The sequence below is a fragment of the Manihot esculenta genome, chromosome 15 (assembly GCF_001659605.2).
Source record: "Manihot esculenta cultivar AM560-2 chromosome 15, M.esculenta_v8, whole genome shotgun sequence".
NCBI lineage: Eukaryota > Viridiplantae > Streptophyta > Magnoliopsida > Malpighiales > Euphorbiaceae > Manihot > Manihot esculenta.
Genome location: NC_035175.2, coordinates 14628371 through 14656346, shown reverse-complemented (window position 1 = coordinate 14656346; position 27976 = coordinate 14628371). Strand labels below are relative to the sequence as shown.

The 27976-nt window shown below is 36.1% G+C and overlaps 1 protein-coding gene and 1 pseudogene across 2 annotated transcripts; both read right to left on the bottom strand.

The window, feature by feature from the left end:
* Window positions 1–605: 605 nt before the first annotated feature.
* Window positions 606–20573, bottom strand: LOC110602040 (annotated as a pseudogene).
* On the bottom strand, window positions 20341–26296 carry LOC110601482 (MND1-interacting protein 1). Of its 2 annotated transcripts, none has more exons than XM_021738633.2 (2): window positions 24389–26289; window positions 20341–21248 (listed from the first exon to the last, which is right to left on the bottom strand). In XM_021738633.2, exons 1-2 carry the CDS (start codon window positions 26087–26089, stop codon window positions 20730–20732), a joined length of 2220 nt encoding a protein of 739 aa, XP_021594325.1. In that variant the 5' UTR covers window positions 26090–26289; the 3' UTR covers window positions 20341–20729. The 2 variants fall into 2 exon arrangements, with proteins under 2 accessions (XP_021594325.1, XP_043807063.1); XM_043951128.1 differs by having other exon boundaries at window positions 20878–21366; window positions 24389–26296.
* Between the last annotated feature and the right edge of the window lie 1680 nt (window positions 26297–27976).

Genomic DNA, 27976 nt, shown 5'->3' with positions numbered 1-27976 from the left:
TAAGTCTTGGAGTGCTTGTATTTTTAATTTATAACCATATATTATTGATAACTACTTAATCAATGAATAATCATAATAATTATATATGCATGTGAATTTGCCCTGCAAAATTTATAAATAAGCCAACTCAATTCAATTAGTTTATAAAATGAGTTGAAAATAAATTTAAATTCATTTTTTTTAGCAATTCTCATATTGGCGATTAAAAAATAATTTAATTTTTTAATTTAAAAAATTATGTTTAAAATAAATTGAAATGTTGCGTAATTTTTAAAACTTTATTTAATTTTTTTATTACAAAATGAATTATGATAAACAAAGTTTAAATTATTGAGGTAAATTGAACTTTATTTTTATTAATAAGAGGATTGTGGAGTTACATCCTCTACCAACAATATGCATATAATTCTTACCATGAATTTTTTTTAAAATTTTCTTTAATACTTTTCTTTACAATACAAGATCTAAAAAGAGAAAAAAGCAAAAGAACAAAAAAAAAAAAAAAAATCAACTATATCAAATCAAAGATAGAATTTCTCCACCCCATTAGAATAAGGCAAATGATTCTATGAAAAATTCACTTTTGGTAACAATACCAATTCCCATTAACTACCAGGTCTAAATTCATTGAAGCAAGCTATCCTTCCAAGCTCATCAACTTCTTCGATCACATTATCTAGCCTAGCTACTATCTCCAACAGCACAGAAGCAAAAGCAGCAAACGGAAGTGCCTCTGAGAACTCAAGACTTGTGACCGTACTCTTACTCGATTGCCTCGACAATTTCCTCTTACATTGCAGCAATTTAAGCTGGGTGTATGGGGTCTGATGCTCGGATTTAATTTAGCTAGTTTTTAAGCTTTTTTAATAAAATTTCTCTTTATATATATATATATATATATAAACTCAGAGCTATCCATTTTTACGCTTGTTATATAATGAACTCCAATCCCATCTTGGTCCTTCTCTATAGCTTGTGCAGCCGCCAAGTCTAGCATGTTCTTGGGTTGGTTACTCTTGGTTCCTAGAAAAGGCCTTGGCTATGATTTTATGGCAGTGTTTAGGTCTTGCAGTGCTTCGTGGAGATTAACAGAGAGGATCTCAGGCGAGCAGTACCGGTGGTTTCTTATGCTGTTGCTAAGTTTTGTTTGTGCTTTGAATACTTCACTGGCTACCCGCATACATGGATTTTTGAAGAGGGCACGACAAGACCTTGGGGTCTTACCACCATATAAAACTCAAATGGGGTGTAATTCAACTAAGAAATATTTTTAAAGGCTATTAATATTGTTCTGACTTCCTCCGCGGATTTTATGTGGTTAATCTCACTGATATTTAAATTAATAGATGATTTATAAAAAATCTTAGAATAAAAGTTAAGAGGATAATTCTCTCAAAAATGTATCTGAAAGTGCTTTTATATAATATTAGTTAATTAAATTCTTGTGGGACTAGGTTTCGTTGTAGAATCCATCTCAGCCTTAGATTGCTACTAGAGATGGATGAGGAGTTCTTTTTCGGTTTGGATATCCAATCCCTATATGATTTGATGTCCTCTTTTAACAAATAGTTGCATTGATGTCATTGGGTCTTTCCTTAATAATAAGAAATTCACTTAGGATATGTAAGAAATTTGATTCAGGAACCTTTATATGAGATTCGATCCAGATCTTTGTAAAGAATCCAAATAAGGTGTAAGAGCTTGATGTGAGATTCAAATATAATTTTCAGATTTCTAGTATTTGGTTCGGTTCGAAACTATTGACCGAAAGTATAAATTAACATCGTATATATCATTAGTCTCCCCTAAATTTTGTGAATCTTCAGGTTTACTTTCTGGAATACTTTATGTACAAGTGTCAAATTCTTATTGGTTAGGAGTGAAGTATAGTGGACTTTGACATTAACTACCGAAGCGCCTCTTTTTTTTGCAAGTGAGCTTCGCAAGTTTGGATGGAACCATTGAAGCTTCTTTTTCTTTTTGTGCAAATGAGATTTGACTTCTTTGGGTGGAACCACCGAAATGTCTTTTTCTTTTTTTTTTTTTTAGCAAATGAGATTTTACTTCTTTGGACGAAACCACCGAAACACCTTTTTTGTATAAATAAGATTCAACTTCTTTGACTGGAATTATGGAAATGTCTTTTTTTTTTGTACAAGTAAGAGTTAGTTTTTATTTTTGTGGAACTACCGAAGCACTTTTTCTTGTGTATGCAAATGAGATTTGGCTTTTTTGGGTACAACCACCTAATCATTTTTTTTTAGTGGAACCATTGAATTGACTTTTTTTTTCGCAAATAAGATTTGACTTCTTTGAATAGAACCATTGAAGTGAATTTTTTTTGTTACACAAATAGAATTTAGTTTCTCTGGATAGAATCACCGAAGCATTTTTTTTTTTTTTTTGCAAATATGATTTGCCTTCTTTGGTGGAACCACCAAAGTGCCCTTCTTTTTTTTTTTTTTCACAAGTATTCAGTTTTATTTGCCAAACATGCTTTGAGATGAACCACTGAAGTACTTTTTTTAATGGGATTTTAAACTTTTTTACCTCATGAGATTTTAGTAATTATTTGCATTTATTTTTTTCTTGATGAACTTATCGTCTTGTGGGGATTTTGATATTGAATTGCTTTGATTTTTTTTCTTGATGATCTTGTCACGTTGTGAAATTCTAGCAAAATATTACCTTGATTTTTCCCTTGACAAACTTGTTATCGTGGGATTTTGACAATGAATTACCTTTATTTTTTTTTCCTTTGACAAACTTATCACTTTATAGAATTCTAATGACGAATCGCCTTAGTCATTCCTTTTGATGAACTTGTCGTCTTATAGGATTCAATGACGAATAGCCTTAGTAGTTTCCTTTGATAAACTTTTCACATTATAGAATTCTAATAATGAATTACATTGATAGTTCTCTTAAACAAACTTGTCGCTTGACTTCAACTTGCATTAAATTTAATTTTTCTAATAATTGCTCTTCCTTGATTGAGAAATTTATCGTGTGATGGTTGTTTGGTTGTTGTTAGCTTGGAGGTTACTAGAGGCTATGCCAATAAGGTTGGATGCCATGGTGAGCGAGGAAGAAAAGAACAACAATTATAAATTTGTTTTTTGTGAGATTTTGAGAGAATATTTCTGTAACGACCCGAAAATCGGACCGCTACCGGCGCTAGGATCCAGATCGGCTTAAGGCCGCCGGGACCCGCAGCAAGCCTGACATGCAACCTGTAAACCTGTTTAATCCCATACATGATCAACAATTATACATAAAAATTTAAAACTTTTCTTTCATACATTCTATCATACACCAAACTCAACCTGTGCATGCACTGAACATATACATAATCATAAACTTGACCCCTCTGTGGGATCTCAACAATGCCCCCAATGGGTGGCATAACAAGTGTTGAGTTGGCTAAACATGGACATCAATAACATTAAGATCATGTATCAAAAGGGATTATAATATACTAGGGTCAAGCACACTTCTAACCTCAATATCATTACATTACATATCTATACATCATTATACAAACTGTCATGTCCACTTTCTAACTATTACATACATAAGACTTCATTACTCTTCTTGACTTCTCTGTCTAACTCGCACCTGCAAACCTGGGGAATTTGGGAGAGGGGTGAGCTACTAGAGCCCAGTGAGCAGAATAGTAAAGCATTTAAAACATATGATAACATGAAATGCATCACATCACAACTAATCATATCAAGGATGAACTTGTCACCATTTAGCCCTCTACATAATCCAATCATGACAGGGGCGTAGTGCAGGCCACACCTGGTCTTTCTCTTATACATAACATAACATAACATACATAATCCATGATGCCGGGGGCGTAGTGCAGGCCACTTCCGGTCTTCCTCTTACATAGTGCCAGGGGCGTAGTGCAGGCCACACCTGGACTTCCATATCATATCATCATGTCATAACATATGAGGGCTAATGGATCATTCAACATTCATCCACATCAACAACATATTATGCAATGCAACATATTCGTGATTTCTAATGCAAGCATCCTAAAATATCACATGGCATCCGTGATGCATGAACATGCTCAAACTGATTTATTTATTTATTTAAAAGCATAAGAGTCATTCCACTCACCTCGGCTAGCTCTGACACTGACTGAAGCAGCTGACTCACTGCTGAGGTCCTCAGTTCCTCGGGTCCGAACCTACACAGGTGGACTCAAATGAGGGACCAAACAACCAGAACATAACTCTAAAAACATCCCCCAAAAACCCCCTAAAATACCTCAAAACAATCATGTAAAAACATGCAAAGGAAGGTAGAACAGGGCAGGTTCGGCGGCACCTTCGGCGGCCGAAAGTCCCTCCAGAGCCGAAACCCAGGCAGGTTTGGCGGCACCTTCGGCGGCCGAAAGTCCCAGACAGAGACGAAAGTCTCTTTTCGGGGGCAACTTCGGCAGCCGAAAGGCCTGCGTCCCCAGCCATGTTCGGCGGCCGAAAGTTCCTTCGGCTGCCGAACCTGGTTTCTGCCAAAGGGCAGAAACTTGGCTCCTTCAAGCACATTTGCCTCCAAAACCTCCAATCATGCATTTAGCTCAACCAAAACATGCAAATATACATACATTGGCTCCTAGGGGCTTCAAACTAACTTAAACCCCAACTACAACACACAACAACAACACAAATCCAACATACATTGTTCAAAACATAACATTAACTCAAAAACCTAACTATGAGCTAAACATGCATTCTACCCCATAGATCTTGCATAAAACTTACTTTAAACATGAAATGGGCTTAAGATCGGCTCTTACCTCTTGAAGATTGAGGGAGAGACGTCCTAAACTCGGAGGTGGGAGATTTTGAGTTCTTGAACCTCAAAGCTCCAAAACTTGCTTTAAACTCGAAAATCTTCAAAACAACGTAAAAACTTGTGAAAATCTTGAAAGATTTGAAGGAAAGAACTCAAGAATGGTGAGGAATGGCGGAAGGGCTCACCTTGGCCGAAAATGGGGAGAAAGCTCGCCCATTTCGGCTAAGGGGCTCTTTTATAGTGGCTAGCCAGGCCACATTCGGGAGCCGAACATGCCCCCGCATGCATGCCATGTTCGGTGGCCGAACTTGAGGTTCGGCGGCCGAACTTGAGGTTCGGCGGCCGAACCTGGGCTTCCCTCACTTATGCCTTCGGGGGCCTAAGGCTCACCCGAAAAGCATGCATGTTCGGCGGCCGAACTTTGAGTTTCTGCGGCCGAACCCGAGTTTCCTCCAAGGGTGTTTTTATTCTAAAAACTCATTTCCTCTTTACTTAAAATCATCAAAAACATTAAAATATTTCATGAAAACATGGTTTTACCCTTCTAGAGGTTTTCGACATCCGAGATTCCACCGGACGGTAGGAATTCCGATACCGGAGTCTAGCCGGGTATTACATTCTTCCCCCCTTAAGAACATTCGTCCCCAAATGTTCCTCAACTAACACATAGCATGGCATACACACATCATACACATAAAACACATGAAACAAATAAGAAACTAACCTTAGAAAAGATAAGGGTATTGCTGGAGCATGGACTCCCGTGTCTCCCAAGTGCATTCTTCCAAATTGTGGTGGTTCCATAGGACTTTCACCATCGGGATTTCCTTGTTTCTTAGCTTTCTGATCTGGGTGTCTATGATCCGCACTGGCTGCTCAACATAGGTGAAATCCTCTTGGATCTCCAAATCAGGCTCACTAAGAACCTTGCCCGGATCTGACACAAATTTCCTCAACATTGAAACATGGAAAACCGGATGGATTCTTGCCATTGAAGCAGGCAAATCTAGCTTGTACGACACATTCCCAATCTTCTGCAAGATTTCGAAGGGTCCGATGTATCGTGGGGCTAGTTTACCTTTCTTCCCAAAGCGAACCACTCCTTTCATTGGAGACACCTTGAGCAATACCAGATCCCCCTCCTGAAACTCTACCTGTCTTCTGCGGATGTCTGCATAACTCTTCTATCTGCTTGCAGCAGTCTTGATTCTCTCTCTGATTATGGGTACCACCCTACTGGTGATCTCTACTAGCTCAGGCCCTGCCAAGGCCTTTTCTCCAACTTCCTCCCAGCAAACAGGTGACCTGCACTTCCTCCCATATAAAGCTTCATATGGAGCCATCCTAATGCTAGCATGATGACTGTTATTGTAGGCAAACTCCACCAAAGGTAGATACTGCCTCCAAGAACCGCCAAAGTCCAGCACACACATTCTGAGCATATCTTCGATAGTCTGGATGGTCCTTTCGGACTGTCCGTCCGTCTGGGGGTGGAAGGCAGTACTGAAATCCAATCTAGTACCCATGGCATTCTGCAGACTCCGCCAAAATCTGAAGGTGAACTGGGGTCCTCTATCCGACACTATCGAAACCGGAACCCCATGCAGCCTGACGATCTCATCCACATATACCTGCGCCAACTTGTCCACAGAGTAGCCACTCCTGACAGGGATGAAGTGAGCAGATTTGGTGAGTCTGTCCACAATCACCCATATGGAGCCCAATCTGTTGGACGCCGCCGGTAACCCCACTACGAAGTCCATAGCTATATTCTCCCATTTCCACTCTGGAATAGGTAGCGGGTTAAGCATTCCAGCCGGCTTCTGATGTTCCAGCGTCACCCTCTGACACACTTCGCAGGCTGACACAAACTGTGCCACTTCTTTCTTCATCGCTGGCCACCAATAAACTTTCTTCAAATCTTGATACATCTTGGTGGCTCCGGGGTGAACGCTGTATCTTGCATTATGAGCCTCCCTCATAATGTCTCCTTTTAGCCCTATGTCATCTGGTACACACAATCGACTCCCATAGCGGAGGATCCCCTTACTGTCAAATCTGAACTCACTGTCCTTGCCTGACTGAACAGTCCTGGCAATCTTCACTAACTCTGGGTCCTCATGCTGTTTCTGAGCCACTTGCTCCAGAAACACAGGTGTCACTCTCATCTGGGCCACTAAAGCACCGGTACCAGACAACTCCAACTGTAGACCTTCATCAATGAGTTTGTAAAACTCCTTCACCACTGGTCTCCTCTCTGCCGTGATGTGGGATAGACTGCCTAGTGACTTCCGGCTTAGGGCGTCTGCCACGACATTCGCCTTACCCGGATGATACTGAATCTTGCAATCATAGTCACTCAGCAGCTCTACCCATCTCCTCTGTCTCAAGTTCAAGTCTCTTTGACTCAGGATGTACTGCAGGCTTTTATGATCTGTGAAGATCTCACATTTTACCCCATAGAGGTAGTGCCTCCACATCTTGAGTGCAAAGATTACTGCTGCCATCTCAAGGTCATGTGTGGGGTAATTCAACTCATGCTTCTTTAGCTGCCTAGAAGCATAAGTAATCACCCTCTCATTCTGCATCAGTACACAACCCAGTCCCACACGGGACGCATCACAAAAGACTGTAAAGTCCTCGTCACTAGATGGCAGAGCTAAAACTGGCGCTGAAGTCAACCTCTTTTTAAGCTCTGCAAAACTCTCTTCGCACTGGTCGGTCCACAGAAACTTCTGATTCTTCCTGGTTAGTCTGGTCAGAGGAGTTGCTATTTTCGAGAAGTCCTGAACGAACCTCCTGTAGTAACCTGCCAAACCCAAGAAACTCCTGATCTTTGTCACTGAAGTGGGTCTAGGCCAGTTAGCCACAGTTTCTGTCTTCTTGGGGTCCACCTCTATTCCATTTTCTGACACTACATGCCCCAAGAAGGAAATGCTCCTAAGCCAGAACTCACACTTGGAGAACTTGGCGTATAAGCCATGTTCCCTCAAGGTCTGCAGAACCAACCTCAGATGATGGGCATGCTCCTCTGCATTCCTGGAATACACTAAGATATCATCTATGAAGACGATAACAAAGTGATCCAGGTACTGGCTAAACACTCTGTTCATGAGGTCCATGAATGCTGCAGGGGCGTTAGTTAACCCGAACGGCATTACAAGGAACTCAAAATGCCCATATCTGGTCCTGAAAGCCGTCTTTGGCACATCCTCATCTCTGATCCTCAGCTGATGGTACCCCGATCTTAGATCTATTTTGGAGAAACAACCTGCTCCTGCTAGCTGGTCGAATAGATCGTCGATCCTTGGTAAAGGGTACTTGTTCTTGGTAGTGACTTTGTTCAACTGTCTGTAGTCGATACAAAGTCTAAGGGATCCATCCTTCTTTCTGACAAATAAGACTGGAGCACCCCAGGGTGAGGTACTCGGTCGGATGAAGCCCTTGTCTACCAGCTCTTGCAACTATTCTTTCAATTCCTTCAACTCGGCTGGAGCCATCCTGTAGGGAGGGATAGAGATCGGTCGGGTTCCAGGCATCAATTCTATCTCGAACTCTATCTCCCTAGCAGGTGGTAAACCTGACAACTCGTCTGGGAAGACGTCTAGAAACTCTCTAACCACTGGCACCGAGGCGGACTCTCTAACCTGACTGCTAAGCTCTCTCACATGAGCCAAATACCCCTGACATCCCCTCCTAAGCAACCTACGAGCCTGAAGAGCTGATATCAGACCTCTAGGTGTACCCCTCTTGTCTCCTCTGAAGACAACCTCTGACCCATCCTGACCTCTGAACCTGACTACCTTGTCCCTACAGTCCAAGGTAGCACCATGGGTAGATAACTAGTCCATCCCTAGAATGACGTCAAAATCTGTCAAGTCTAGAACCACAAGGTTGGCGGACAAGCATCTCCCCTCAACAAATACAGGACTACACTGGCAGACTGACTCTGCCACTGATGGATCACACTTGGGTCCACTGACCCAGAGAGGACACTCTAACTCAGAGATCATCAACCCTAACCTATGGACGGCTCTCGGAGCAATAAAAGAATGAGATGCACCAAGGTCCATCAAGGCATACACATCTGAACAACCAATGACTAAGTTACCTGCCACCACGGTGTTAGATGCATCTGCCTCCTGCTGTGTCATTGTGAAGATCCGTGCTGGAGCTGATGGACCTTCACCTCTGAAACCCGCTGAAGAAGAGGCTGCCCCTCTCCCTCTACCTCTGCCACTGGCCTGAGTCATGGCTGGAGCTGCTGGCTGCGCTACACTACCTGAAGCTGTCTGCTGGGACTGTGCCATCGGGGCTGCTCTTGGACATTCTCGAGACATATGCCCCTCCTGACCACATCTGTAACAGGCTGTCGTCCCAAACCGACATACTCCTCTGTGTGGCTTACCACACCTTGAACAAACTGCATTATCCGCACCAGAGCTTGAGCCACTCCCTAGTCCCAGACTGGACTTAACCTTGTTCCAGAACTTGTTCTTCTTAGACTTCCTGGGACCTCTGTCCCACTTCTTGCTACCTGAAGTTGCTGCACTCATTGAAGAAGAGCCTGGGGTCTTAGAACCAGAAGGCTGTGCCACTGACTGTTTAACTGTCCCCTGAACGATGGCACTGGCCTCCATTTTCCGGGCCATATCTACTATGGCATGGAAGCTCTCCCTATTTGCTGACTGGATCAAGGAGGAATATCTGGAGTGGAGTTTCATGATATACCTCCTTGACCTTTTCTGGTCTGAGTCAAGGCTTTGCCCTGCAAATGGCAACAGCTCCAAAAATCTGTCTGTGAACTCCTCTACACCCATCTCATCAGTCTGCCTCAACTGCTCAAACTCTATCATCTTCAGCTCCCTTGAACTATCTGGGAAAGCCCATCCTGCAAACTCATTTGCAAACTCCTCCCAAGACATGCTATCCACTTTTGGGTTCATATAATTCTTGAACCACTCTCGTGCCTTCTTGCACTTAAGTGTGAACCCAGCCATCTGAATGGCTCTACTATCATCAGCCCCAATCTCATCTGTGATCACCTTGACCCTCTCCAGATACACAAACGGGTCATCCCCTTTTTCATACTGGGGAGCACCCAACTTCATGTAGTCAGTCATCTTGACCTTGCTCCCACTGGCTGAGCTAGGTCTAGGAGGTTGGGTAGCTGGGGCTGCTATTTCTGTTGGAGGAGGAGGTGCAGCATCCCCTGGGGTAGGGTTTGCTGGATTTGGATAGTAAGGTGGAGGTGGATACATTGGGTACTGTGAATATGGTGGGTAGTAGGGTGGGTATGGCATCTGTGTGGGATAAGGGCTAAAGCTGTGGTAGTCCGATGTGCCTCCCATCGAATACCCAGGGTTTTGTGAGAAGGGTGGGTAGTAAGGTGGCTGAACAAATCCCGAGGCCTGAGTGCCTCCTTGGGATTCTCCCATTCCTTCTTCTGACATACTGACTCCCAGACTGCCATCCCTCCTCTGCTCTACATCCATATCATCCCCCATGTCCTCTGACGCTCCTCCCTGAACTGTTCCTCTGACTGATCTGCTTCTACCCAGATCCAAAGACCTTCTAGGGTCTCTTACTGCTCTTTCTCTGCTAGACCTACTAGACATTGCCCTAGGCAATGCTGGAGGACGGGCGCTCGTGCCCTCATCCTCAGGTGGTACTCCAGTCAATCTTGCTGATCGACGAGTTCCTCTCATCCTGTTTTCTGAAAACAGTACACATCACATAAACATTAGTATCATATGGTTCATGTGGGCACACATGAACCCGCATCACACATCATAGCATATCATTAATGCACATGCATATAATCATGGCATTTCACATCATCATGTAAGACAGGACTCCACATCCTATCCTAGTGGACATGACCTTTCCTATTGTGCTTGACCTTCTATAACATCTATGAGCCCGACACTCTAGGTCCGACCATATGAACCTAGGGCTCTGATACCATTCTGTAACGACCCGAAAATCGGACCGCTACCGGCGCTAGGATCCAGATCGGCTTAAGGCCGCCGGGACCCGTAGCAAGCCTGACATGCAACCTGTAAACCTGTTTAATCCCATACATGATCAACAATTATACATAAAAATTTAAAACTTTTCTTTCATACATTCTATCATACACCAAACTCAACCTGTGCATGCACTGAACATATACATAATCATAAACTTGACCCCTCTGTGGGATCTCAACAATGCCCCCAATGGGTGGCATAACAAGTGTTGAGTTGGCTAAACATGGACATCAATAACATTAAGATCATGTATCAAAAGGGATTATAATATACTAGGGTCAAGCACACTTCTAACCTCAATATCATTACATTACATATCTATACATCATTATACAAACTGTCATGTCCGCTTTGTAACTATTACATACATAAGACTTCATTACTCTTCTTGACTTCTCTGTCTAAACCGCACCTGCAAACCTAGGGAATTTGGGAGAGGGGTGAGCTACTAGAGCCCAGTGAACAGAATAGTAAAGCATTTAAAACATATGATAACATGAAATGCATCACATCACAACTAATCATATCAAGGATGAACTTGTCACCATTTAGCCCTCTACATAATCCAATCATGCCAGGGGCGTAGTGCAGGCCACACCTGGTCTTTCTCTTATACATAACGTAACATAACATACATAATCCATGATGCCGGGGGCGTAGTGCAGGCCACTTCCGGTCTTCCTCTTACATAGTGCCAGGGGCGTAGTGCAGGCCGCACCTGGACTTCCATATCATATCATCATGTCATAACATATGAGGGCTAATGGATCATTCAACATTCATCCACATCAACAACATATTATGCAATGCAACATATTCGTGATTTCTAATGCAAGCATCCTAAAATATCACATGGCATCCATGATGCATGAACATGCTCAAACTGATTTATTTATTTATTTAAAAGCATAAGAGTCATTCCACTCACCTCGGCTAGCTCTGACACTGACTGAAGCAGCTGACTCACTGCTGAGGTCCTCGGTTCCTCGGGTCCGAACCTATACAGGTGGACTCAAATGAGGGACCAAACAACCAGAACATAACTCTAAAAACATCCCCCAAAAACCCCCTAAAACACCTCAAAACAATCATGTAAAAACATGCAAAGGAAGGCAGAACAGGGCAGGTTCGGCGGCACCTTCGGCGGCCGAAAGTCCCTCCAGAGCCGAAATCCAGGCAGGTTCGGCGGCACCTTCGGCGGCCGAAAGTCCCAGACAGAGACGAAAGTCTCTTTTCGGGGGCAACTTCGGCAGCCGAAAGGCCTGCCTCCCCAGCCATGTTCGGCGGCCGAAAGTTCCTTCGGCTGCCGAACCTGGTTTCTGCCAAAGGGCAGAAACTTGGCTCCTTCAAGCACATTTGCCTCCAAAACCTCCAATCTTGCATTTAGCTCAACCAAAACATGCAAATATACATACATTGGCTCCTAGGGGCTTCAAACTAACTTAAACCCCAACTACAACACACAACAACAACACAAATCCAACATACATTGTTCAAAACATAACATTAACTCAAAAACCTAACTATGAGCTAAACATGCATTCTACCCCATAGATCTTGCATAAAACTTACTTTAAACATGAAATGGGCTTAAGATCGGCTCTTACCTCTTGAAGATTGAGGGAGAGACGTCCTAAACTCGGAGGTGGGATATTTTGAGTTCTTGAACGTCAAAGCTCCAAAACTTGCTTTAAACTCGAAAATCTTCAAAACAACGTAAAAACTTGTGAAAATCTTGAAAGATTTGAAGGAAAGAACTCAAGAATGGTGAGGAATGGCGGAAGGGCTCACCTTGGCCGAAAATGGGGAGAAAGCTCGCCCATTTCGGCTAAGGGGCTCTTTTATAGTGGCTGGCCAGGCCACATTCGGGAGCCGAACGTGCCCCCGCATGCATGCCATGTTCGGCGGCCGAACTTGAGGTTCGGTGGCCGAACCTGGGCTTCCCTCACTTATGCCTTCGGGGGCCTAAGGCTCACCCGAAAAGCATGCATGTTCCGCGGCCGAACTTTGAGTTTCGGCGGCCGAACCCGAGTTTCCTCCAAGGGTGTTTTTATTCTAAAAACTCATTTCCTCTTTACTTAAAATCATCAAAAACATTAAAACATTTCATGAAAACATGGTTTTACCCTTCTAGAGGTTTCCGACATCCGAGATTCCACCGGACGGTAGGAATTCTGATACCGGAGTCTAGCCGGGTATTACAATTTCCCACAAACGGTATTAATAATATTGTGCTGACTTCTTCTGCGAGTTTGATTAGCAGGTATAAATCTGCAAAATAAGAGAATATCGAATAGTTGGTTATAGGCAACCTTCGATACTTAAGTATGTAGATGATCTATAGAAAATCTCAAAATAAAAGTTAAGAGGATAATTCTCTTAATGACATATATGATACCCTTATATAATCTCAATTAGTTAAATTCTTATAGGACTAGATTTCTTTATGGAATCCATCTCAGTCTTAGATTATCCCGTTAAAGATAGACCTTGAGTTCTTTTTTTGTGTGGACATGCAATTCGTGAATAATTTAATGTTCTCTTCTAATAAGCAGGTGCATTGATGTAGGATTTCTTGTTCAACTTTTTCTGAGATTCCATCTAGATCTTTATAAGGAATTCAAATGAGTGTGAAAGCTTCATGTGAGGTTCAGATATAATTTTCAAATTTATAGTATTTGGTTTCGTCTGAAACTTTTGATCGAAAATAGGATATGATACTGGATGTATCAACTATTCTATACATCACATCTTGATTCGAACCCAATAGGCAGTGGCAGAGCCAGGAGCTTCCCTTTGGTAGGGCACCAGCTGCGCCGCTGCGGCACCTTCATCCCCCTTCAAAGCATTTTCCGGTCGCCGGTACGGCACGTGCCCCCCTTGCCGTACCTTCCATCCGCCCCTGCCAATAGGTGCTAATTATATCAAGAAATCGTTAGAATTGATTTTCTTTTTAACAAGCAAATTAGTTTATTGAAATAAAGATTTAGAAAAAACTTTAACATATGAACATCTCACTAAAAACAAGTTATTGCAATGATTCGAATGTTGTAACAAAAGGATTCGAATGTTACCAGAATTTTTGTTTGAAGACATCCATGCAGAGCAATAGCAGTGTAATTGAAATGGCGAAGAACAACTCTTAATTTCTGGTATTGCTGCCAAGGATATTTGCAGTGCCTCCAACTTGCATAAAGTGCCTGCTCAAAAATTCATGCCATGGAAGAAAATATGAAAGCACTAATATATTGTGAACAATGGATCACACTCCACCCTTAACTATGAAGACCTCCATAAAAGGGGGAGAAATTCCCTTTGAAAGAAAGAGATTTTTATTTTTACCTTGTCAAGTACTATTAAATATTGTTTAGCATATTCTAAAATGGAGCCCAATCTTCAATTAAATATTATTATAATTTTTATATATTATCAACATATATGTATCATAATTAAATAGATTACCTTTTAACTTGTTAAACACACATAACTAAAAGACAAACATTTCAATTTATCCTTTCAACAAAATATTCATTGCATATAATAATAATGAATTTGTTAAAAATATCCCTGTATATATACCCATGTCTATTAACAAATAATCTATTAAACACTTAAATTAAAATTATAATCTATTTATTTAAAAAATATTATGATAATTAAATACATATTAATTATATTATCAATGACTTATAAAAAATGCTAAAAATAATCTTATTCATTACTAATTATATTTTAAATTTTACTGATTATACTTTAAAAGTTATCATCAATAAAATAATTAATTTTATGATAATTTTAACAAATCTATGGCCTAGCATAGTAATAAGTAATGAATTTTTTAATATTTTTTTACCAAATGGTAAATTATATCATTAATTTGTATTTAATTATTATAAATTTTATAGTTTCAAATGTTTAATAAAATTTAAAATTAATTCAATGAATTAATCTCTAATTTATATTACAAGTTATACATATGTATTTAACCTATATATATATATATTTATACATGTAAAATTACTGAATTTTCATCCCCTATAAAGTTGAGAGATTTTGAATTTAAATTCCATTTAAATTTAAATATATAAAAAAAAAGTCATAAAAATTAAAATATAAAGCACTACAACGATCCATCGATTTTGAAATCTATTGAAGGAAAACATCCACCGAAACATAAAAATCAGCCCTATAAATTAAACAAAATCTACTATGAACTCAAGCACAACATCAACGAGAATAATTACAGCTCAAATGGCATTTTGTTCATTCTTTCCGGACAACCTTCTAGCAGATACAACAAGGAGACTAATATCAAAGCCAAACCAATTCTCCAAGGATCGTCTCGCCCAACTCTCCAAGTTGTTTGTTATGCAAAACCAGGAAACCTTTTTATTTTATTTCCACTTATTCTCCTTCACCATGGCCATAATTTTCAATCGCAACTGCACTTGAGGAGACAAACCCTAGTGTATATATGCAACAAACATAACATGTGATCAGAAAACTAAACTTTTTATTAGAGACAAAGGGCTAACTTCATATGACCGAGAGGTGATGTACATATGATAAAGGACTAATTAGATTTTATCAGAAGTTTTAATCAATATCATTTGTCTAAGACGATATAGGAGAAAATATAGACCGAAAGACGAAATAATTTTATTGAAACTTTTTAAAAATTGAAAAGCGTATTTCTAATAGCCAATGAATGCTATTTATAATAGAAAAAAAAAACTCATAATATGTAAAATTATAAAAATATCCAAAAAAATAATTAAAATACAAAATTGACTCCCTAAACAATAAAATTTTCATATCGAACTTTGTGACAGGTCTGCGGGTCTCATCACACTTTTGAAAGTCGTGCGTTTTGAAGTTCTCTTTCTAAAAAGCTATCGTGGATTTACATCGGATGTCGACAACAAAAATTAAACTCGATTCAAGTTTGTCATAAAATCTAAAACTAATTGCTCTTTGTAAACATGAGTTTCTTGATACATTCACATGCCTCGACTTAAAAGATTGCATGGATATTGAAGGTGTGTTGCTTTTACTGTGGGCATTAGTGAATTAAAATTGAGAAAAAAAATTGAGAGATCATGACCAATATTGTATGTTTTTTCATTGCGTCTTGGTGGTAGTAATTAATTTTGGAGGTTTATTTTAGTGTAACTGTATTTATTCTCAAATTCACTAGGCTAGACAAAATATTATTTGCACCGGATCAACCTATTAAAAAATAAAATACTCTTAGCGAATGTTTATTTCATATATAAGGATCGAATTATTGATCTCAAAAAAAAAATATTGAACTACTCGTTCCAACATTCATTTATTAATTTTAAAAATTTTTAAAATGATATGCGAATAAATATAAAATCCTAGCCGTAATATGTTTTTTTTTTAAATAATAATAATGAGCACATCCTCTGTTTAAAAAATATATATTTTTCATAAAAAAAAATCATACTTTTTAGTCATTTACAGCTCTTGAGAGAACTTGTCAAAAAAATATTTTTTTATAAAAAAGTTTAAATCATTTTAAAGGATTAATTTCTTTCTTTGAGATGATGAAATCATTTTCTTTATTTTTAGAATATTATTAGCATTACTAAACTTTCTGCACATATATATTTTTTTAAGAATAAATTATATTTTACTTTTTTGAGTTTTAATATAATTAATAAATCAATTCGCGTAATTTTATAATTGAATACTTAAATTTTTAAATTTTATTTCCATTCAAATCGAAGATTTTTCTATTAAAATTGTCGTTAGTAAAATATAGAATGATCATATTACCCTCAATTAATTTAAAAATTCTCTAAAAAATGCCAATCACTCTCACATAATAACTCAATTTCTCTCTTAGATATTTTATCAAATAAGATACATGCATTTCTTATTATGCTTTTCTTCTTCCCTACCCATTGACTTTGCCACCATTAGAATTCTCAATGCCACTAAATCCAATCCCCACCTCAACACTGTCGCTACAAAACTCACAATAAAGATCCCTATTACATGCATCCCAAAATGGATATGGAAAGCTCCTTGTCGCTATATCGTCATTTCTTATTATGTGAAGAATTTGGCTTGCATGCCGCTGCAGGAGATTGCTTCTTATCTATACGTGAAGAATTTGTGAAAGTTTTTTCAACCTGTAAGCAAAAATTCCATGTTAAAAGGGATACAAAGACATCCTGAAGCACAAACACCTACATTTGCTGATCAAGATAAGAGTAGAAAACAAAGTTGCAGAGCAAAAACCAATCAATTTATGCATCTCCCATTGCACTTTTGCAATTAACCCAGCATCGACTATTGCAATCATCTTAGAAAGAATGGGTTTGAATTTACTGTTACACACCATATTTTAGAATTGTTGATATGATTATTCCAAGTATATGGATTTTCTTGCACTTATTTTATGATCAACCCAAATATTTTATATCAGTTATACAAAATAAATTATTATAGAAGGATTCCACTTGTTGAGAATCAATACATTCAATTCCAAGATATTTGGAGCTAAGTCGAGAGCAGGGTGAGCGTTTAAGAAAATTTTCCATGGGTATCACAATGAACAGTTTGTAAATCTAAAAATGAAGGTATTCTTACCATTAGCTATATTTTAATCATTGACTTAACAGATTTCGTAGAGGAAAGGATTTTCAATTTAGAAGGAAACAAAACTTAGATATTTAAGTATTTGACAAAACTTAGAAATTTAAGTATTTAATTCATTAATTTTGTTAAAATTCCTGAAGTATAATTTAATATTTTTTAATTAATAAAAATTCAGATACTGAAGTATAATTTAATATTTTTTAATTATTATTAGATTATTAAAAAATAAATTGCAAAGAAAATAATTTAATTAAAATTTTTAAAAAATAAATTAATTATGAAATGGAATATATGTATTTTTAAAATTTATAAAAGATACTTGTGCACAAATAATATCAATTTGTTTAATATTAATATTAATAAGTTTCTTTGATTCAATAGTAATGAGTTATGTTACATCATAACAGTTTCTTTTTACCATTTCCTGGCCGTAGAATATATATAATAAATATATAATTTACCAAATCTTTATAATATTTATTATATTTAATAAACGTAAAATATCCAACTTTTCACCTTAAGTACTTATTATTTTAATCTTTTAAATAAATAATAAAATTTAAAAAATTATTTAAAAGCCCACTCAGAAATTTAGACAGACACTTGAGGAGTATTTTTGCTAAATTATCCTATGTAAGCGTTTGATTTTGAATGATTATATCTAGAACTGATATTTCTATTAGATGGGTTCGTCGTAATGCTACTCTAACTAGTTATATTTTGATTAGAGAATCTATTAGGTATAATCGTCTTACTGTTTGGAATGATATCTTTTTTTGTTTAATAAAATTTTATTAATACAATCAGTAATTTTATTTAAAAAAAAACCTATGCAATAGAATTTGATTCAAATTAAAATAAGCATCAAATTAAATTAATTTTTAATTTGATTTATTAAAATATTTAATTTAATTTAATTTTAATTTTTTTAAAAAAAATTAATTAATTGATTTTAATTTTAAAAATTAATATAATCGAATCAAATGGGATAAATATAAAATAAAAAATGGTACTTGCAATTATTGGTGCAGCGGTAGTGATACTTTTATGACCTTCAAAGAAAGGTCTTGGATTTTATTCTTAAGCCTTTGTCTATTTTCCCTTTCATTACCAAGAGATTTTAGTAGTCCATTTTAGATGGATAGATATGAGCCACTCAAAATCAAATGGAATAATAATGGTTGAATAATTTTATTTTATATATTAAAATAATATATTTTCTTATAGGTAATATAATAATGGTTCAATTTAAATAGGTTTAATTCACTATCACCTAAAAGCTAATTTAAAGGAAGAAGTTTCTAACACTTGTATTAAAATACCTTATCCTATTCTAAATTCATATAAGATTCAACATACCACCCTCATATTCAGAACTATATTGCGCATAAAATATTTATGAGAGGTGCAATACTAATGAAAATTTTTAATACAATATTAAATTTAGAATAAATCTAACTTTCTTTTGAGTTAATTTTTGTAGTCAATTAATTTTATTCAAAATTTTAAATGATATTAGAGTTCCACCGATATTGAGTTTACAGTAAATAAATTATGTTCCGGTAAAAGTCTGGACGTAGAATAGGATAACGAATCTCAAATCCATTTGGAATAATGCTCTTTATAAGAATTTTAGACACTTCTCTACTGAGTTAGATCTAATTCAAATTTAATAATGAATCACATAAATTTTATTTTTTTGTTAAATTATAATTATATATTATCTATTTTTTATTTACAGTATGGTTAATATATAAATTGATTATTATTTTATTTTATTTTCAAAATAATTTTTGAGTAATTCAATATTAAGATAAATTAGTAATTTAAAATATTTTTTAATATTTAATAAAAAATTTAATATATTTAAAATAAATGTTATAGATTATAGGAAGTAAATATATTAATATAAGAAATAAATATTGATAGATGGGTTAGTTGCTTAATCTTAGAGATTGTATAATCATAGACTTGATTTTCCTTCCCGTTTAGATGTCGTCTTTTATATATAAATAGGTTGTAATCTTTATTATGAAATACAACAACAAATATTATGTTTCTACATGGTATCAGAGCCAGATTCGTAGAGATTTATTTTTTTCTCTCTCGTCAAGTCTTAACATTTAGAGAATTAGGACTCTGTCTATTTGGATTACCCATAAAAGGGTAATATTTGGAGACCTAGAGTTCTGTTCATTTGGGTTACTCATGAAGGGTAATATTTGAAAATTTAGAGCTCTGTTCATTTGGGTTACTCATAAATGGTAACATTTGGAGACTTAAGGCTCTGTTCATTTAGATTACTCATAAAGGGTAATATTTGGAGACTTAGAACTCGAGTTCTGTTTATTTGAGTTACTCATAAAATGTAATATTTGGAAACTTAAGGTTCTGTTCATTTGGATTATTCATAAAGGGTAATATTTGGAGACTTAGGGCTCATCGAGTACTGTTCATGACTACTATTCATCGAGTATGTTCATCGGGTATTGTTCACGGGTTCAAAATTATATTCACAGGAAAGTGATTAGTCTTATTAATCATTCTGAATTTGTTAAAAAAATTAATAGAGCATTTGGAATTTCTATATTTTGGCAAAGGGAATATTTTTCGTATTTATGATGTGTGTAAAGCGTTTTACCAATTTATTAAAATTCTTTATTTTTTAAATCACAACTAAAAAAATTTAAAAAAAAAAGAAGCTATTTTCTTTCAAAGAATATATTTTATGAAAAATATTTTTTAAATATTTTATGAATATATTCTTTAATGATATGTCCTACTACCCAAATATAAGCACCAAAACATAGTGATTAGCTGATAAGAGGAAAGGGAGAAAGATATCAAGCATTTTTTAATAACAGTATAATGCAGAACAAATAATATTGCACTTTCATTATAACTGAACATATAAATAAGCCACAACTTTTCAAACTAATGGCAATTATTCACCAGCTTTAGGTTAAAAGCATGAGCCTCAAAGAAAGCTCGGTTATTATCCATGGTGCTGAAGTAACTAACTGCAGCACGTTCTGAGACATGTATACATAAAAGCATAAGCCAGAAAGGAGCTTGGTTCTTATTTACATACATCCTCATTCCGCCATTACACGGCGGTGTTTTAGGAGAATTGTATGTTATAGCATGCAGCATCAATGGCTGCAACTTGTAAAATGCATAATATCAAGCATACATGGGAAATGCGAAAACTCACCGGGTTTTTTTGGTTTTTATTATTCTTACACCAAACCATGACTATGAACTTGAACCAAAAACATGGATTCTCTGTTCGATTGGAACACGGCAGCATGGACATGTAGCTTTACCCTTCTTCCCATAATTGTCACTGCAACTGGCACAAATAACTTGGTGGGCACATGGAAGAAAAACAATAGAGACTTCATCTTTCATACAGATCATGCATTCTCTATCAGAGTTGGATCCCTTATCTTGTGAATCCTCCAGTTCATCTAATTCATGAAGCAGCCTAGCAATTGTTTCTCCTTGGGGCTTTGCCTTCTCAGGCTTTCCTAGGGGTAAAGTATTCAACTGATGATTCAAATCAGTGAACTCTGCAGATAGTTTTAGACGAGAAAACTCCTGCTCAAGTCTTTGGAGATCATCCTTATGGCGTTGGAAGTCTATATCGATCTTGAGGCGCAAGGCCTCAAGCTTCCTTTTATTATTAGCCTCAGCAGCTTCCCTGGTGCGACGTTCCTCCTCTACCTGGGCCAAAGTTTGTTCTTTGTCCTTCAATACTTGCCTCCATTTTGCCTGCAATAACAGTAATGGATGGCATAACTAGTTCGAAAGCATAGATTAGGACGGATAGAATATGTATACCGTAAGATGCAAAAAGAATCCCTGAAAACTTGAGAGCTGCTAAAAAAGACTTGAGAGCAAAAAGCAGCAGCAGACCAGAACATGAAAGGAGATTATTGACAGGAACAGGATTAGTTAAAAAGATAAGATAAATAAAAGGGCATACGATGCCACAAACAAGGACAAATTTTATATAAAGGTCATAATTTAGCTAGCAGCTCTTAAAACAAAAACACAAGTTGAAAATTAGCATGTGAAAATTCTCTATTTTACAGGCTACCATATGATCATCAATTACATAAAGACTGGTCCAGTTTCAAAAAGAAGAAGAAAGACCGGCACAATGCATCAAATAAAAAACAAGAGGAATTGTCTTTCATCAATGATGAAAGGCTGTTCATAGGAAAGAATCAAAAGCACTAGCACCTGAGAAAAAATCAAGATAATCAATCATGTGCAAGGACGAAAGAGCCTTGGAATGTTGAACCTTGGTCAAGGACGAAAGGGCCTTGGAATGTTGAACCTTGGGCATGCATGGGACGAGAGCACTACCAGCAACGTGAGCCTTGGAATCCAATAAAATACATACCTTTGCAATGTTGAACCTCTAGCACAGAAGGGCTCAACAAATATAGATTGAAATATTGACAATGGCACAATTATGAGAATTGACAATTGTAAAATTCATAACTCAAACTGAACTAAATCAGGTATCAATTGATTCAAACCAAGCAAATTGAAATTGATCAAAGTCATAAGCAAATCTATTATTTGCAATTCAAATCTCACAAGTTCTCATAGTTTAGAAGTCAACTAGGAAGCAATTTCTTTTTCTTCTGCTTATTACTTATATCCCCTCGGCCTCCCCCTCCCCCCCCCTCTGACAAAAAAAAAAGAGAGAAGCATATTTTCTCTTCTTTTAGCTTAAATCCACTTCTTTTCATCCTTAGTTTAAACTTTTTTCTCTATCCCTGTTTTTGTCCAACCAAGAAGGTCACTAAAACTTCAATTATTGATAATGGACCTTATCAATTCTCTAGTTCTAGGCTTATTTTGGTTCCTTAGTTAAGACAAAATATGCAATGTGAGAGAAATTTCACTTTTTTGAGAAGTAATGTGGTATGCAGCAAAGAAAAATGAAATAGCTCATGAAAATAAAGGTTTCATTTACGGGTGAACCGTGAAACTCTGTAAGTGGAAATACAAAACCATAGTAGTAAAAGAAATGCATGTCTTTCTCAAATGGTTATAGTAAGTAAGGGTTTCAAATATTCTTGTAATGCAACTAACAGGTGAATATATTTCACTAGTTTCACTTTGGCATGTAATGCATGATTATGATTCAAATCACAATTAGTAACAGCCATGAGGCGGGAGTGCTCCCTTCATAACCAACCCGCAGAGTTTCAAGGTTGGGGCAAGAAGTTCCCCACTGGTGAACGAGGTGGAGCAGGTTTCCCGCAGAGATTTATTTTCCTTTTATTTCAAGTTATAATCATACAATGTAAATTTATTTAATACAAAGTAAATTAGAAAAATAAGTTTAAATACAATCCAAATAATATACATATTTTTTGTTATTATTATAATATTTATGTATTTAAATATATAAAAAAAATTATTTTTTTCAATAAAAAAAAATATTTGGGGATAGGAGACTGTCCAAGAAAAAAGGCTCATAGTAATTTATCATTTAATCATCAAAGAGTAGGAAAGAAAGTGTCCAAGAGTAAAAGCTTTTCCAAGGGAAGTTCCAAATAATACATCTTTAAATTTACTTTTACGGGCAATGACTTGTAACACATCACCCTCCCAATTCCCCAACAAACAAACAATTTTATCATTGATCTATATTGACATAGGTCCCAACTGAATCAACTTCCAAATTAGAAGTGGCTTCACCACTATCTAAACCAACAATAACCATTTTTTTTCTGGAATAAAATTTAATTTGACAAAAGAAACTTCATATATTCTAGCTAGAATTAGCTATTACATCTCTGCAAAACTGCATGTTCAATTGTCTTGCTATTAGGAGAAAGATGGGATAATATCAGTTATGGATAAGGGACTTATCATTGAATTTCAGCAATCTGATTTAATATTAATTCTTCATGTAAAAATAACTTCATTTTGTGATTCAAGAAGATCGTTATGGCCATTGTCATGGCAATGGACAAATAAAAAGATCTTATGGTCCACCTTCAATTTTATAAGTCTCTTAATATAGTATTTGCCTAACAGTTACATCACAAAGTTGAATATATTTTTATAAGAATATAACAATAAAACCTTCATGGTTGCGTTTTGGTGTAAAGTTTAGCAAAAATGAATAATGATGACAATATACTATATGAAACCTACACACCGCAAAGCATGCCCAAGTAATCATCTGTCTAAAGGAAGAAAAAGACAGCCCAGTGATACAGACAAAATGAACATGATTTGAACTAGTATCGAAAACATACTCTAAGATCAGATATACAAGAATAAAGCATGAAAATCAAATATGAAAATGTCTTTCTCAATTGTCCTAAACTAGCAAAGATTATTCCTCTGCAGCTATCTGTTTTAGCACCCCAGATTTTTGTATTGACAAGCTCTATAAAGCTAAACAGGCATTTTCACATTTTATTTCATTCGGCTAACTCTTCATCTATCCTCATCAACTAGCCACACCAATGTCAAGTTTAGTGGGAGGTTAGCATGCTGATGATGGTGATAACTTATGGACTTATGTTTTCCATCCAAAAGGAATGTACATTTGCTTCCTATATGATTGCATGCTCCAAAAATGTAATTGGAATCAAAAACTAATTTGCTTTAACTAATAGACAAGTACAAATTTGGAAGCATGAATTTTGTATGCTGGAAGATACAATTATAAAGTAATATCGGACACATACTCTCTAGATCATTATTATATTGCTTCGTCAATCTTTATTCACAATAAAATGGAAAAGCAAGAACATACACAAGTGTGGAACTTCCCAGTGTCCAGCATCACACATGCATAGGGATAGATAAGGAGTTGGCAGGCAGATAGACATATGCAAATTCAAGTACATAAACAGGGAGGTAAAATTACTCACCTCAGCCTCCTTCTGAGCCTGCTCAACCATAGCCAAACATCTTTGTAACTCCTTGATCTTCTCTTTCTCTCCCGCAATTTCATCCTGCAATTTAGTTTTCTGCTTCTCCCAAGCCAAAAGCTTCTTCAGGCACTTCTTCTCCCTTTTTGCTACCTCCAAACATGTTGTCACTGATTCTGATGCACTTAACTTAGAAGCCTCCATCTCCGCTCTGATTTCTGCATTCTCCGTCTCAAGCCGTCTCACAGCTGCATTTGCCCGGTCTACTTGACCACTTGCCTTCCTTAAAGCATTTTCCATCTCAGACAGCCTCTTCATTGTTGAATCCTCAAGAGTTTGTTTACCCTTCTTCAATCTCTGGGTCTCCTCCCTCTCCATTTTCAACATTTTAAGCTCTGTTAAGTCACTGCTAAGCTTTCTTGCAGCTTGCATTGCCTTCTGATGCGCCCATTCCTTCCGCTCCTTTACTTGTTTCTCCAAATCCTTAATCTGATGAAGCAGGGTCACTATCATCTCATCCTTCTGATCTCCTGCAAGTTCCAAATTTTCATCAAGATTTAAATCACTGAACTTACTTAATTCTGAAAGAAGCCCATCTTGGAACTTATTCCACCCTGCCATAGCCCCATCTTGGTTCTTTGAATTTTGAGACTCCTCGCGCTTCTCATCCGAAACCTCACTCCCTGTTGCAACTGGGGGTGCATGCCCTCCTGAGAAAACACCTGGGCAAGACTCAGATTGAATCTGAGACTGTGTCTGCATCTGTTTTGAATTAGCCCTAAAACCTGCAGCAAACATGGCAACATTCCTCTTCAACAAAGACTTCATTGAAGGTGATAGGTTAAACCTCTTAGGGCACTCAATATCCTTTTGCAAAGCCATTTCTAGACTGTAAGAGAAAATGCCATTAACTGCACACTCTGATCCTCCTCCATTTCCAAACCCCCATCCTCCATGAAACCTACACAACGCAGGTGCCACCACGCCAACACTGTTATCAACACCATTGCTACTTACACCCTCCACGCTGCTCTGCACTGTACTATTCCCATTCCCAGGTGAATTAGCCATGGGAATTTCAATAGTACTCGCTCTACCCACATGAAGATCACTCATTAATAAACACCACATAGCATCACCTTTACTCAAATGCGGCCTAACTTGCTGCAACAAACAAACCATACCCGCAAGAGAGTACTCCTCTAATTGCCTTAAATCATTAAAAACAGGATCATATTCATCTAAATTTCCATTACTACTGCTACTGCTACTACCACCCTCACAATTGCTATTCAAATAAGCTAAGGAGTTATGCAAGATATTGGTTAAAACATCCATACCACCATAGCAATGCCCATTGCGTAATATTGCTTTTAAAGCAGTATCTTCATCATAGCCTAAAGCAACAAGCTTAGAAATGGCTTCTTTATATAACAATTCAAGGTTTTTTAATAAAATTTCTTCTAATTGTTCTTCAGTGCAGTAACCCCATCCGTTATCATCAGGATTACCACTAGAATTAGAGATTGGATTGCTGTGGGTTGAATCTTGAAGACCCAGATGGTATGCCAACGGTTTGATTCCAGATTCGAGTATGGATTTGGAGATTGATGAAGCGTAACAGCAGGGATCGTGTTCAGGCTTCGCTGATCGCAACCTCCGATTTGCACGGATATGCTTCTCCCTAACAGTGCAACCCATAACTGCTCCGTGAATAGAGAGAGGGAAGAATGGATTAACAATCTTGTGTAGATATTATACGGATGTCAAATTGAAATAGGAATTTCAGGGATTGCTTTGAGTTTCGCTGAAATTTGAGGAACAGAAGCGAGTGAAAAAATGGCGAAAAGAGGGTGGTACATGCCCAACCAGGCCTGAGGCTTCTTGCACAAAAGGAAAAAATTAACATTTAGTCCCTGATTGTAATGGAATTAATTATTCAATCCTCCATTTTGGAAAACAATCCAAAATGAACGTTTGTATTCTATTATATACATTTTTCAATTTTAGAAAAAAAAATATTATGAATCAGTAAATGTGTTATTAAATAATCTTCTTTTTTATTAAAAAATATTAAATTCTAAAAATAAAAATATCAAAGTGTTAATTGATTTTTTTTATATAAAAGTAAATGGTTAAATTATATATTTAATAAAAATAAGAAAAGAAAAGATAAAGGAAAAATTTTACATAAGATGGAAGGAAACAAAGCAAAAAAAATAAAGAAAAGAAAATACTTATCATCTAAGGAAGGCATAAAATGGAAAAAAAAATATTATGAAATTCTTTGAAAATGGAAAAAAAAAAAGAGAGAGAGAGAGAGTTTGCAATTAAGGAAATTTTGGTGTAAGAAAACATAAAATATTTCCACTATTCATTTTATCTCTAATTTTGAATATAAAAAAATAATTATTCTGTCGTGTCATAATTTTATATATATATTAAGAAAATAATTTTTAATTATATTTATTTTAAAAATATTTAAAAAATTTAAGAGATTTTTTTAAAATAAAATAAAATAAAATTATAGTATTTAATTTATATATTATTATAATATAAAAAAATAAATAATAATTTTTGAACAATTAAAAAAATAAATAATTAATTATAGAATGAAAAGAGTATTTTATCATTTTTTAATTTCATGAACCTATTTCATATTAATAAATTATTTCAGGCGATTTTTTTATTAAAATTAATTATTTAATATTCTTTTAATGTCTTTAAAATTGTAAATTTTATTATATTGATTGTTGACCATTTCGTTTAAAATGATTTTATTATAATTATTAATTATAATTAATTTATAAATAGTTATATTAAATAATTTATTCCTTGAAATAATAGCCTCCGCCTGCTTCAAAACCGAAATAAATATCACAACAAAATAAAAAATAGTTGTAAAAATCAGAATGGGGTTACACATCATTTCCTTTGTAAGGCAATCAATTATTTTGTTTATAAATGAAAATTTCAATTCTTTTTTATTTTAAAATTTTTTATTTGAAAAGTTTTTTTTCAAGACAATGAATCATAGGGCAATCATAGGCACTAATGATAGGTATAGGATTTCAAACTTTGTTGCCTCAAATTCTATTTGCTTTCAAATTTTAACCGAGTCATATATTTTCGGATTGAAATTAATAATTTTATAAGAATTTAATTTAATTTATTTATTTTTTATCAATTCTTTCATTTATAATTAAAATGGTCCTTTATAATTCGATACTCTCACCTTTTTCTTTTCCTTAAATCTAACTTCTTCTTTCCCTTTTCCATGAAAGACGATCTGCGTCAATTGACTATTGATGTAGAAGAAGATGTTGTTATCCCTATTTGGTAGGGATATTTGCCCTTAAATCTAACTTCTTCTTTCCCCTTCCGATCGTCACTTATAATTTCTATATGGTAGGGATATTTCTCACGTACAATCCAATCAATTTTCAGAATATGCAGACCTATTTGGCAATTTATGGTGGCAATCCTCGGACAGTTATTGTATTGAAAGATTTGGTTCCTAGTTACAAGCCGGACATTTTATTTTTGATGGAAATAACCGCTCTTAGTTCTCGTATGAAATTTTTTCGT

Bases quoted from the DNA above. Each gene is read 5' to 3' on its own strand.
- LOC110601482 (XM_021738633.2), bottom strand. From the start codon at position 26,089: ATGGGTTGCACTGTTAGGGAGAAGCATATCCGTGCAAATCGGAGGTTG. The intron at 21,249-24,388 runs GTGAGTAATTTT...CTGTTATTGCAG, and splicing joins AGGCTCAGAAGGAGGCTGAG to GCAAAATGGAGGCAAGTATT.